The sequence below is a fragment of the Melospiza georgiana genome, chromosome 14 (genome assembly GCF_028018845.1).
Source record: "Melospiza georgiana isolate bMelGeo1 chromosome 14, bMelGeo1.pri, whole genome shotgun sequence".
NCBI classification, from domain to species: Eukaryota; Metazoa; Chordata; class Aves; order Passeriformes; family Passerellidae; genus Melospiza; species Melospiza georgiana.
In genome coordinates this window covers 20,538,887-20,549,587 of record NC_080443.1, presented here as the reverse complement: position 1 = coordinate 20,549,587, position 10,701 = coordinate 20,538,887, and the positions used below count along the sequence as shown (strand labels likewise).

Genomic DNA, 10,701 nt, shown 5'->3' with positions numbered 1-10,701 from the left:
GGTGCAGCTTTGCCCTCTCTCAGCCCTTGGTGAGGAGGGCACTGCCTTGCTCTGGTGCCCAATTCCCTGGGGGAACCCAGGCTGCAGGTGAGGGAAGGATTTGGGGTGAATTCCTGGGGTCCTTTGGCAGAGCCCTTCATGTGCAGCCCCTTGTGGGGGCTCCTCCCTGCTCTGATGCAAGCAGAGCCCAGCAGCAAGGAGAGCTCTCCTGTCTGACTCCCAGGAAGGAGTGGATTTCCAGACCTCCCTGGAACGGTCCCTGCAGATCCTGCAGTGCCTGCAGGGCAGGGGCACAGCCTGGCCCCTGCTCTTCCATTCAGCAGAGGGAGGTGAGTCCTGTCCCCAGGGTGACCCATCCCTGGGTTGGGGTGTCCCTGGGAAAAGGGGCTGCTGGGCCTTTGGAAGCAGCACAAAAACCACTTGTGTGAAAGCTGAGAGCATCCTGCTCCTGTCCCAGAGTGTGGCAGACCCAGCTGATGGTCAGGAATGCCTGAACTCAGCCTTGTCAGGCAGAAAAAGCTTGAGGGGACAGCTTCCCTCTCTTGCTGTCACCACCCCTGAGCACCGCCTGCATGTATTGTGGCCTGGAAGGAAGCTGTGCAGCCCCTGTGCTGCTGCAGGGGCAGGAGGGCTGAGGTGGGGCTCTCTGAAGGTCTCGGTGTCCCTGCTGTCCCCTCAGTGCTGCTCCTGTCCCCGCAGCCCCTGGGATGTTCCACGTCCTGCACAGAGCAGCCTCACAGCGGCACACCCGGCTCCTGCCCCTGGCCTTCTACAGGTACTGACCTGCCGGGCTGGGAGGGGCGTGGGGGCACGGCTGGCACCCCCAGCAGCTGGCACAGGGGTACCAGCACTGCTGGCCTGTGCCTGAGCACAGTTACCCCTTCCCTGAGGCACAGAGAGCCTCATCAGGCTCGGTGCTGTTTGAGGAGCCCTGTTCCTTTTGCTGAAGAGCTGTGCCAGAGGTGTCCCTTCAGCCCCGTGCTCCAAACACCAGGTTTGGGAGCTGCCTTTGCCTCCTGGGATGCCATGGCACTCAGGAGGAGCAGCAGCTGTGTGTGCCTGGTGCCTGTGTGTGTGCCACGGCCCCAGAGCTAACAGAGCCCGTGTGTGACCCCTCCAGCCTCAGCCCCAGCTTCCAGCAGGAGCTGCTCCAGCAGGAGCCCACCTTCCTCAGCGTGGCTCTCCAGATGTACATCCAGCTGCTGCAGCTCTTTGTGGAAGGGCAAGTCCTGCCACAGTCTGATCAAGACCACACTGAGCACGTAAGCAAAGCCCGGACTCTCTTTTCTCCTGTCATACACTCCCTGAATGGTTTGGGTTGGAAATGACCTTAAACCTCAGCCTGTTCCACCCCCTGCTCTGGGCAGGGACACCTTCCACTGTCCCAGGGTGCTCCAAGTCCCACCCAACCTGGCCTTGGGCACTGCCAGGGATGGGACAGCCACAGCTGCTCTGGGCACCTGTGCCAGGGCCTCTCACAGAAAAATTTCTTCCTAATATCCAGTCTAAATCCACCCCTCTCCAGCTCAAAACCTCTTCTAAGTGATCGTGTTCTTCAGCTCTTCCCTGCAGCAGCACATGCAGCACCTCTCTCATTCCCACGTTCCCGTGCAGAGCAGAGGGAGCTCCTGCAGGTTCCTCCTCCCCTGGGACAGAGAGAACTGCCAGGGCTGCTCCCACACCCCAAGCACCCCCTGCCCTCTGAGCTGTGACAGCCTCAGCCGTGGGGTTCTGGCTTCTGCTCCTCTTCTGGAGCAGGGGCTGGCCTGAGGGTGCTGTTCTGCCTCCATTGTCTCTCCCTTGTCTGCAGGATCCCCTGGAGCTGATCTCTGCAGCCCGGCAGTTCCTGCTGGGAGCCATCCCCCAGTGCCCTGCCCGGAGCCTTGGCGACATCCAGCCGGTAGGAGCAGTGTTTACCCAGCCGGTAGGAGCAGTGTTCCCTTATCCAGCCGGTAGGAGCAGTGTTCCCCCTTATCCAGCCGGTAGGAGCAGTGTTCCCCCTATCCAGCCGGTAGGAGCAGTGCTCCCCCTTATCCAGCCGGTAGGAGCAGTGCTCCCCCTTATCCAGCCGGTGGGAGCAGTGCTCCCCTTTGCTGCCACTGTGAGCTGGGAGTGCTGCTGCAGCTCCCCGGGCACTGATCCCCCACCTGTGCTGAGCTCGTGCTCCCCTGACCCACCTGGGGATGCTCTGTGCTTCCCTGTCTCACCTGGGGGTGCCCGTGCTGCTCTGTCTCACCTGGGAGCAGGGGCACACCTCGTGCCCAGCCATGCCATGGCCTCCTCCTCCACCGTTCCCAGCACATCCAGCCCTGCCCTCGTGTGGCCGTTCCCGCTCGGTCCGAGGGAATTGTCAGGCACAGCCACTGCCATGAGTGGAGTTTCCCCCTCCTCTGCCTGTGCTGGGCTGAGAAGGCAGCAAAAGGCCCCGGTGCTGCTGGAACTGGCCTTGGGGAAGCTGGAGCAGCTCTAACCTGGCTCCCTGCCCTTCCCCAGCTCCTCAGCACCTGTGAAGAACTGGACCCCGAGCTGGCAGCCACCCTCCGGCACTTCTGCCGGCCTGCTGTGGACGTGGAGCTGGAGGAGGAGCTGGAACTGTTCTGAGGAATGGACTCAGCACCTCACCTACACCTGACACAAGGAGCCACCTTTCTCACCTGGGCCATTTTTTTTTTTCAAATTACTTTGTAAATAATTTATTACAAGCATAACCATGAAGCTCTTGTTACAATAAAAAGTAGGTTACAAATTTTCAGTTTAGACTTGCTTTGGGACTCATAATTATGTTGTTGGTTTGTTTTGTTGGTTTTCTTTTCTTCTTTTCCGAAACAAAATGTCTCCTTGAAGTTGTCCCACTGTCCTCTGTCCCCCTGGAGCCCCCAGGGGCACCTCTGTGCAGGCAGGGGGCAGTTGTGGCCAACTTGGCTTGCACAAGGCGTGCGTGGGGCTGGGGACAGGGCAGTGCTGCCAGTGTCCCTCCCCGGGGTTGGGCACTCTGAGTACAACACTGCTGAGTCAGACGTGAGCATGGCAATCACTGCATGAGAACAAGCCTTTCTGAGCAAGCTGAAGCTAATTCCACCGAGTTCTTTGGGAGACTAAAACGTAGATTAAAAATCTCCGGTGCCGGATCGGCTCCTACGGGGCTGGGACGGCTCCTGTGCCCTCAGGTGGGCTCGGGCTCCGCAGTCACTTCTGGCTTCACCGCCTGGCCCTGCGCAGTCCCTGCAGCAGCGAGCAGCACCAGGGGCTCCGGCTCCAGCGCCTTGCCCTTGTCCTGGGCCTGGGTCAGGGGGTGCACCATGGACATGTGCACGTTGAGGTTGTGCGCCTTCTCGAAGCGCTTCCCGCACTGGTCACAGGCGAACTCCAGCTCGGCCTCGGCTTTGTGCTTGGTCATGTGGTACTTGAGGGAGGCGCGCTGGCGGCACTGGAACCCGCAGATCTCACACCTGGGGGGCACAGGGGCTCAGCACAGCCTGCTGCTGCCCCCTCAGCCAGGAGAGGGGCTGGGAATGGACACCGAGCCTGCTGCTGTCCCCTCAGCCAGGAGAGGGGCTGGGAATGGACACTGAGCCTGCTGCTGTCCCCTCAGCCAGGAGAGGGGCTGGGAATGGAGCTGGGAATGGACACTGAGCCTGCTGCTGTCCCCCTCAGCCAGGAGAGGGGCTGGGAATGGACACTGAGCCTGCTGCTGCCCCCCTCAGCCAGGAGAGGGGCTGGGAATGGAGCTGGGAATGGACACTGAGCCTGCTGCTGCCCCCTCAGCCAGGAGAGGGGCTGGGAATGGACACTGAGCCTGCTGCTGCCCCCCTCAGCCAGGAGAGGGGCTGGAGCAGGTGTTGGGAACGGACATTTCAATGAATCACTGAATCCTGGCACAGTTTGGGTGGGAAGGGACCTTAAAGCACATCCCATCCCACCCCCTGCCACTATCCACATCCCCCACACCCTCCACTATCCCAGGCTGCTCCAAACCTCGTCCAACCTGGCCTTGAACACTTCCAGGGATGGGGAGTCCACAGCCTGTGTCAGGGCCTCACCATCCTCACAAGAAAGAGTATCTTTCCAATATCCCATTTAACCCTGCCCTTTGGCAGTGGGAAGCAATTCCCCCTTGTCCTGTTACTCCAGGACTTTGTCCCAAATCCCTCTCCAGTTCTCCTGGAACCCCTTTAGGCCCTGCAAGGGGCTCTAAGGTCTCCCTGGAATCTTCTCCAGCCTGAACCCACCCAGCACTCTGAGCCTTTCCTCACAGCACAGGTGCTCCATGACCCTGCCCTCATTCATTCCATTTAAAGTGACCCAGGCAGGCTGCTGCCAGCTCCAGGCAGGGTCTGCACCCCAGGATTCCCGTGCCAGGCTCAGTGACTGCCCCCTCCACCCCCCCTGGAACCATCACTTACTGCAGGGGCTTCGCTCCCGAGTGCCGCATCTGATGGACCGAGAGGTGTTTGCGTTGCTTGAAGGTCTGCCCACACTCATCACAGATATAGTTCCGTACCTCTGCCACACAAACAGGGGGTCACGGCTCTGCTGAGCTCTGGGATGTGCCCTGCACACCAGCTGCCACGCTCCCTGTGCGAGTCTGAGCCCCTCCCCTGCTCAACAGCTTGTTCCACGTTCACAGGCGCACAGGGAGCCCTGTGCCCCCCTCCCCCTGGCCTCAGCACCCCCCAACAGGGCACCAGGGGGTGTGTGTGCCCTGGCAGCCGTGGGACCCACCCGTGTGGATGAGCTTGACGTGCCGCTGCAGGTACCGGTCGATCATGAACACCTTGTTGCAGCCAGGGTGAGGGCAGGGCCGCTCCCGCACCTCCTCGTGGTGCTCCTTGATGTGTTTCTGCAAAGCAAGGAGAGCTTCTGACAGGGAACAGCTGCATCCCCAAAAACCACCGAGAACACCACGTGCAAACCCAGGGTTTGCATCCCAACCCTGCCCCGGCAGCAGGGGCTGCAGCTGGACACAGTGCAGCCTGTTCCTGCTGTGAGCCAGGGGCAGGGTCCAGGACAGGAGAAACAGGAGGGCCAGAGCCTGGAAAAGGCTCTAGGACAGGAGAAACAGGAGGGCCAGAGCCTGGAAAAGGCTCCAGGACAGGAGAAACAGGAGGGCCAGAGCCTGGAAAAGGCTCCAGGACAAGAGAAACAGGGAGAGCCAGAGCCTGGAAAGGCTCCAGGACAGGAGAAACAGGGGAGCCAGAGCCTGGAAAAGGCTCCAGGACAAGAGAAACAGGAGAGCCAGAGCCTGGAAAAGGCTCCAGGACAGGAGAAACAGGGGAGCCAGAGCCTGGAAAAGGCTCCAGGACAGGAGAAACAGGGGAGCCAGAGCCTGGAAAAGGCTCCAGGACAGGAGAAACAGGAGGGCCAGAGCCTGGAAAAGGCTCCAGGACAGGAGAAACAGGGGAGCCAGAGCCTGGAAAAGGCTCCAGGACAGGAGAAACAGGAGGGCCAGAGCCTGGAAAAGGCTCCAGGACAGGAGAAACAGGAGGGCCAGAGCCTGGAAAAGGCTCCAGGACAAGAGAAACAGGAGAGCCAGAGCCTGGAAAAGGCTCCAGGACAGGAGAAACAGGGGAGCCAGAGCCTGGAAAAGGCTCCAGGACAGGAGAAACAGGAGGGCCAGAGCCTGGAAAAGGCTCCAGGACAGGAGAAACAGGGGAGCCAGAGCCTGGAAAAGGCTCCAGGACAGGAGAAACAGGAGGGCCAGAGCCTGGAAAAGGCTCCAGGACAGGAGAAACAGGAGGGCCAGAGCCTGGAAAAGGCTCCAGGACTCCCTGCAGGCTGCTTTTAGTGGCTCACTGCCTCCTGCAGAGCAGGGTGGGGAATTAAACCCATCAGGGATCCTCTGCTCAATGTAAGTGGCTGCAGAGTGCTGGGAATCACCAGGGTGGGACAGGAGCAGAGCCCGAGCTCACCTTCATGCCATCAGCCCCTCTGTAGACAGCAGTGCAGCCCTGGTAAGGACACTTGTAGATGGTGGGCAGCTCCTCCCTGCAAGCAGAGCCGTGTGAGGTGTTGTGGCAGTGGGGCTGCAGCCCAGCCCAGCCCTGATGGTCCCTCCTTACCGTTCACATTTGATTTTTTTTTTCCAGCCTGGCTTAGGACCCGGCTTCTTCCTTATTTTGGGCTCTTCCGCCTTCTTTGCTTCTTTACTGTCGCTTTTCTTGCCAGAAACCCTCCAAGAAAGAACCAGGACAGTGGTTTAAGACTTGATCTTGGTTTTAGAGCCAGCAAAGTGTCCCCAGCTGTTACACCTGCTGTGACCTGGCAGAGCAGGAGCACACACAGCCCCAGGTACACGAGCCAGGCTGTGGCTGTGGCTGTGCCAGGCTGGGGGTGAGGGCCCAGCCAGTTTAACCCAGTGGGGAGCTTGGGGGCATCTCTGTGACCCCCAGGCAGGAACAGAGCCCTAAGGAAAGGCATGTCAGCCCCACGGGGGTGGGCACCATCCCCCCACCCACCCTGAGAGCCCCTTACTTCTTCTCGGGGTAAGGCTCGAAGGAGTCGTCTGAGGATTGCACGTTTCTCTTCTCGCTTTCATCGTCGCTCAGGAAGTCCCTGAGAGGGAGAAGCTGCCCTTTAACCAAGGTGACCTCGGGCTGACCCTCAGCACCAGCACTTCCCCATTCCCAGCACATCCATCTCCCCCAGGGCACGTGTTCTCCTCCCCGTCCTCTCCCCAGCGCCGGTGAACGCAGCAAGGACCCAAAGCAGGTCCTTTTAGGGCTAAATCTCTGCAAGAATAATCAAACCACTGTCAGGAGAACAAAAAAACGGCTGTTACTGAAAGGATCTATTCATGGGTGAGGGATGTGGCTGCTGCTTCCTCTACTGGGAAAAGGAATTTTGTGGAGCAAGAATGTCACATAATTGTCTGGCGCAGGTTAATGAAGCTTTGGGTCATTCTGTATTCCCTCAAATGTAACAGCCACATTTGGACTTTCCTTTTCCCTCCTTTTAGGCCTTAAGCCATACAAGAAGCAATTAATTCCTGAAGACAGGAAATAGGCAATAAATCCTTGCGGCCCTTTTGATGTGACAGCTGACAGGCTCAGCTGACTCTGGAGTCACTCTGCACTTGGCCCTTTAGACTGGTAATGCCTGGATTCCTGTATTTACAGCCCCATTCCAAACCCCTGTGTTGGACTGAGCCAAATCCTCGCTCACAACGGACTGCAGAGCTGCCAGGTCCCTCCCTCTCCCATTTCCCACTTAAAGCAAACAAGGTGGTTTCTCCACGTACCACACCATGCCTGCATTCCCGCTCCCACTGCTCTCCCACAGCAGCTCCTGCTCCTTCCCCAGCAGAGAGGGGACAAGCAGGGCCAGGATTGCTGGGAGCAGCCCACAAACACGGAGCACACGTGTGTGCAAACTCCCCAGAGCACAGGAGGGAGCTCAGAGCCCCCGTGCCATGAGCTCTGTGGTGGCAGAGCCACAGCTCCGAGCCCCTGGTGCTGGTGGAGAAAGAGCTCTCCAGGCTGGGGGTTCCCACTGGCAAAGAAGACATTTAGGCTGTGTTAAACCCACTCTTCTCTCACCCCTCAGAAAGGTCACTGAACTCGTCTTTTACCCGCTCATCCGACGTTGCAGACAGAACCTGCTTCCCACTCAACTGGCCTAGGGAAGGAAGGAAGGAGAACACGGTGGGTTACAAGGAAAAGCAGCAGAGCCCTGGTGGCCGAGGAGGAGCCGACTGCTCTGGCTGCACTCGCGTGGTCACACCGTGGGGAACACGTGCTCCGTGGCAATCAGGGATTGCTTGAACCAAACTGTCCCCCCTGCCCAGAAACGGCTCTCCCTGAGCTCCACCCTGACCCTGCAGCTCCCAGGAGCAGCTCTTGGTTCCTCCTGTGACACCTGTAACTGAGAGAATTGTCCCCCAGCTGCCATTCTTGTGTCCAGCAGCCAACATCTCCCGTGAGGGCTGGAGCTAAACACGGCCCCACTTCTGGAACTCAAAATGGGTGTTAATTCCTTGCTTGTGTTAGTGGTGTTTGTGGCAGTGCACCCAGCCCAAACCCACTCAGCAGTTTTCCTTTAGGGGCAGAAGGGCCTCCTGGGATTCAGCATCAGCTGCTGCACAGCAGGGAAACCCAGCTTCAGGGTCGAGCCAAAAGAAACATCTAGCAAACAGGGTGCTGAGAGGAACCAGTGACCATTCCACATCCCCAGAAAGAGCCTGGCAGCAGGGTCTCCCCTCTATCAGCATGGGAACAGCAGGCAGGGACAGGAGCATGACCCTGTGTTCCCGTCCCTTCTGCGTGGCTGAGCATCCTCCACCCCAGTCAGAGGCCAATCTCTGAGCCCTGCCCAGAAGGATCTGCGCTCTCCTTGAGGAACAGCAGTCTCCAAGGAGAGGGCCCAGCCCCTCGTCACTCCCTGGGCCACCTCTCCAGCTCCCTGTCCTTCCCCTGAGGCTAGGGCAGAGCTCAGGAAGCAAACCCCTTACCTGTGGCAGTGCTCAGAGGGGAGACAGGCTGCGGCAGGGCCTGCTCCCGGACGGAGGCGTTGCCGTCCAGCCGCGAGGGAGACGGATCCCTGTCCCGCGTGGGCTCCTTCTCCACGCAGCCCGTGCTCCCCGCGCCGGGGGGCTGCTGGCCGGGAGCTGTCCTCGCTGCAGCCTGCTGGGCTCTGGGGGCAGCAACGGCCTCGGCCCCGTTGTCAGTCAGGCGCTGCTGCGCCGGGCCCTTGCCCCAGTCACACCTGAGGGCGGCGGCGGTGTCGAGCAGCGCGGAGCCGCGGTCCGGGCCCGTGTCCATGACGTAGTCGTGGCCGTCGGCGCAGCCCCAGGAGGCGCGGAGCACCCCGCAGTACTCGGAGGAGAGCACGCCGCGCAGCGCCGGCACCGAGGCGCAGCCCCCGGCGTGGGCGTGCGCCCAGCGCACCAGGCTGTGCAGGCACTGCGGGCTGGACGTGATCAGCTCCGCTGCCGGGGACAGGAGGGCAGCGCAGTCAGGCCTGGGCACACGGGCATGTGGAGCTGCTTCCCCTCCCAGGGATGGTCCACAAGGCACGTGGGAACCACCCCGTTTCCCTTCCCAAAATTTCATTTCATTCACCGGGGCAGTGCCAACGCCTGCTCCTGATTCCTCACAGAACCGCTGAGGATGGAAACAACCCCTGAGATCACCGAGTCCAACCCATGACCAAACAGCACCCTATCCACCAGAGCACTGAGTCTTTCCTTAAACACCTCCATCCAGTTTTTCCCTAAACACCTCCAGGGACAGTGGCTGCACCACCTCCCTCCATCATTCACAGCTCAAAGGGAATTTCATATTTCCAATTGTCACCAGTGTCCAACACCAGCTGGGACAGGCCAGGCACTGCCACCCAAATCTGCTCTGCCTGCTCTTCGCACCCCGAGGTGAGCCTCTGCCTGTCTGGCCCAGCTCAGGAAGGTGAAGGTACCCCTGAGCAGCCAAAGGGAGGAAGGAGAACCTTAACCAGCTGTGTCAAAGCACACCAGAACCCTCCCAGACGCCCTACCACCCATCATTCCTCCACTGATGCTGAGGCAGAAAGAAAAAGAGGGTGGGCACTCACCCAGGCAGGAGGCACCTCCTTCCATACCCGGCTGTGCCTGGACCCCGCTGCTCCTGCAAAAACCAGAGGGGCACAGTGGGGTTTGGGGGTTATGGAGGGATCACGGGGCTGCACGGGGAAACACGGAGGAACACGGGGCAGCACGGGGCAGAACGGGGGAACACAGAGGAACACGGGGCAGCACGGGAGGCGAGGAAGGCCACGTACTTTCCTTTGGCCTTGGCGTGGCCCGTGGGCGAGGCGTTCACCCTCTGGATGAAGGCGCGGAGCACGCTGCGGCACTTGTAGAACTGGGCATGGCATTTCTTGCAGACGAACTGGGGCAGCGCGGGGTCCTGGCGCACCGCCACGCCCACCAGGCGCTGGAAGTCGGCGAAGAACACCTGGTCCACGCGGCGCTGCTTCTCCGAGCTCTCGCCCAGCACGGGCACCTTGCCAAAGGCATGGCGCAGGCTCCGCGAGGAGAACTTGCCGTGGCACAGGCGGCAGTAGCCGGTGCTCAGCGCCCGGCCGATTCCTGCCCGGGAGGAGCAGACGCGGCTGCTGAGGGGTGGCACCGAGGCAGCCAAAGGTGCTCCCCTCTCCTCCATCCCAGCTGCCGCCCTAGCCCTGCCTTCAGCAAAGCACGGGAAATCCAGGCAGGAAAAGAACAGCAGCTGACCCAAAATCAGCCCTTCTGGCCCCGCTGTGCCGGTGGCAGAGCCTGCTCCGTGCTGTGGGGTTCCCAGGACTCTGCCAATGCCATCCCTTGGTTCCAGCAGCTCTTCCCGAGTGTTTATCTCCCAGGTATTTTGGCACTGTGTCCCTTGGCTGCCCCAGCGCTGGCTGTCCCATCCCTCAGCTCCCCAGCAGCGCCCTGGCGTGGGGCAGTGTCACCCAGCAGTGTCACCTGCGCCATCCCCGTTCTCTGGGATGATCTCCATCCCTCTGCTGATCCCAGGCGTGACGGGAATCCCGAGCACGGCCTCTCCCAGCCCTGATCCAACCCAGCCACGCTCAGAACCCGGGGGTGGAGCAGGCTCCCAGGACAGCTGGGACAGGGCAGCACCTCCCGGGGGAGAGTCTTGGGTGGCTGAACCCCCCGTCAGAGCGTGCCTCGCGTGCCAGCCGCTGTCCCGGGGCAACGCCGGTGTCCCAGCACCCACGGGAGCCATTGGA

General features: G+C 60.6%; 2 protein-coding genes across 2 annotated transcripts in view; one reads left to right on the top strand and one right to left on the bottom strand.

Moving 5' to 3' along the window:
• Nucleotides 1-10,701, top strand: part of FANCA (FA complementation group A) — a 319,775-nt gene that overhangs the window by 31,805 nt on the left and 277,269 nt on the right. Inside the window, exons 39-43 of the mRNA XM_058034414.1 lie at nt 224-329; nt 700-775; nt 1,121-1,262; nt 1,811-1,900; nt 2,494-3,157. Coding sequence (XP_057890397.1) covers nt 224-329; nt 700-775; nt 1,121-1,262; nt 1,811-1,900; nt 2,494-2,601 — 522 coding nt within the window. The 3' untranslated portion in view covers nt 2,602-3,157. The remainder of the gene's footprint in view (nt 1-223; nt 330-699; nt 776-1,120; nt 1,263-1,810; nt 1,901-2,493; nt 3,158-10,701) is intronic.
• ZNF276 (zinc finger protein 276) lies at nt 3,145-10,377 on the bottom strand. Its single transcript, XM_058034416.1, is given in 11 exon segments — nt 3,145-3,449; nt 4,404-4,503; nt 4,723-4,840; nt 5,910-5,985; nt 6,060-6,170; nt 6,472-6,552; nt 7,536-7,614; nt 8,447-8,923; nt 9,544-9,596; nt 9,751-10,335; nt 10,337-10,377. Coding segments are annotated over 11 exon segments (2,007 nt in total). The 3' UTR covers nt 3,145-3,163.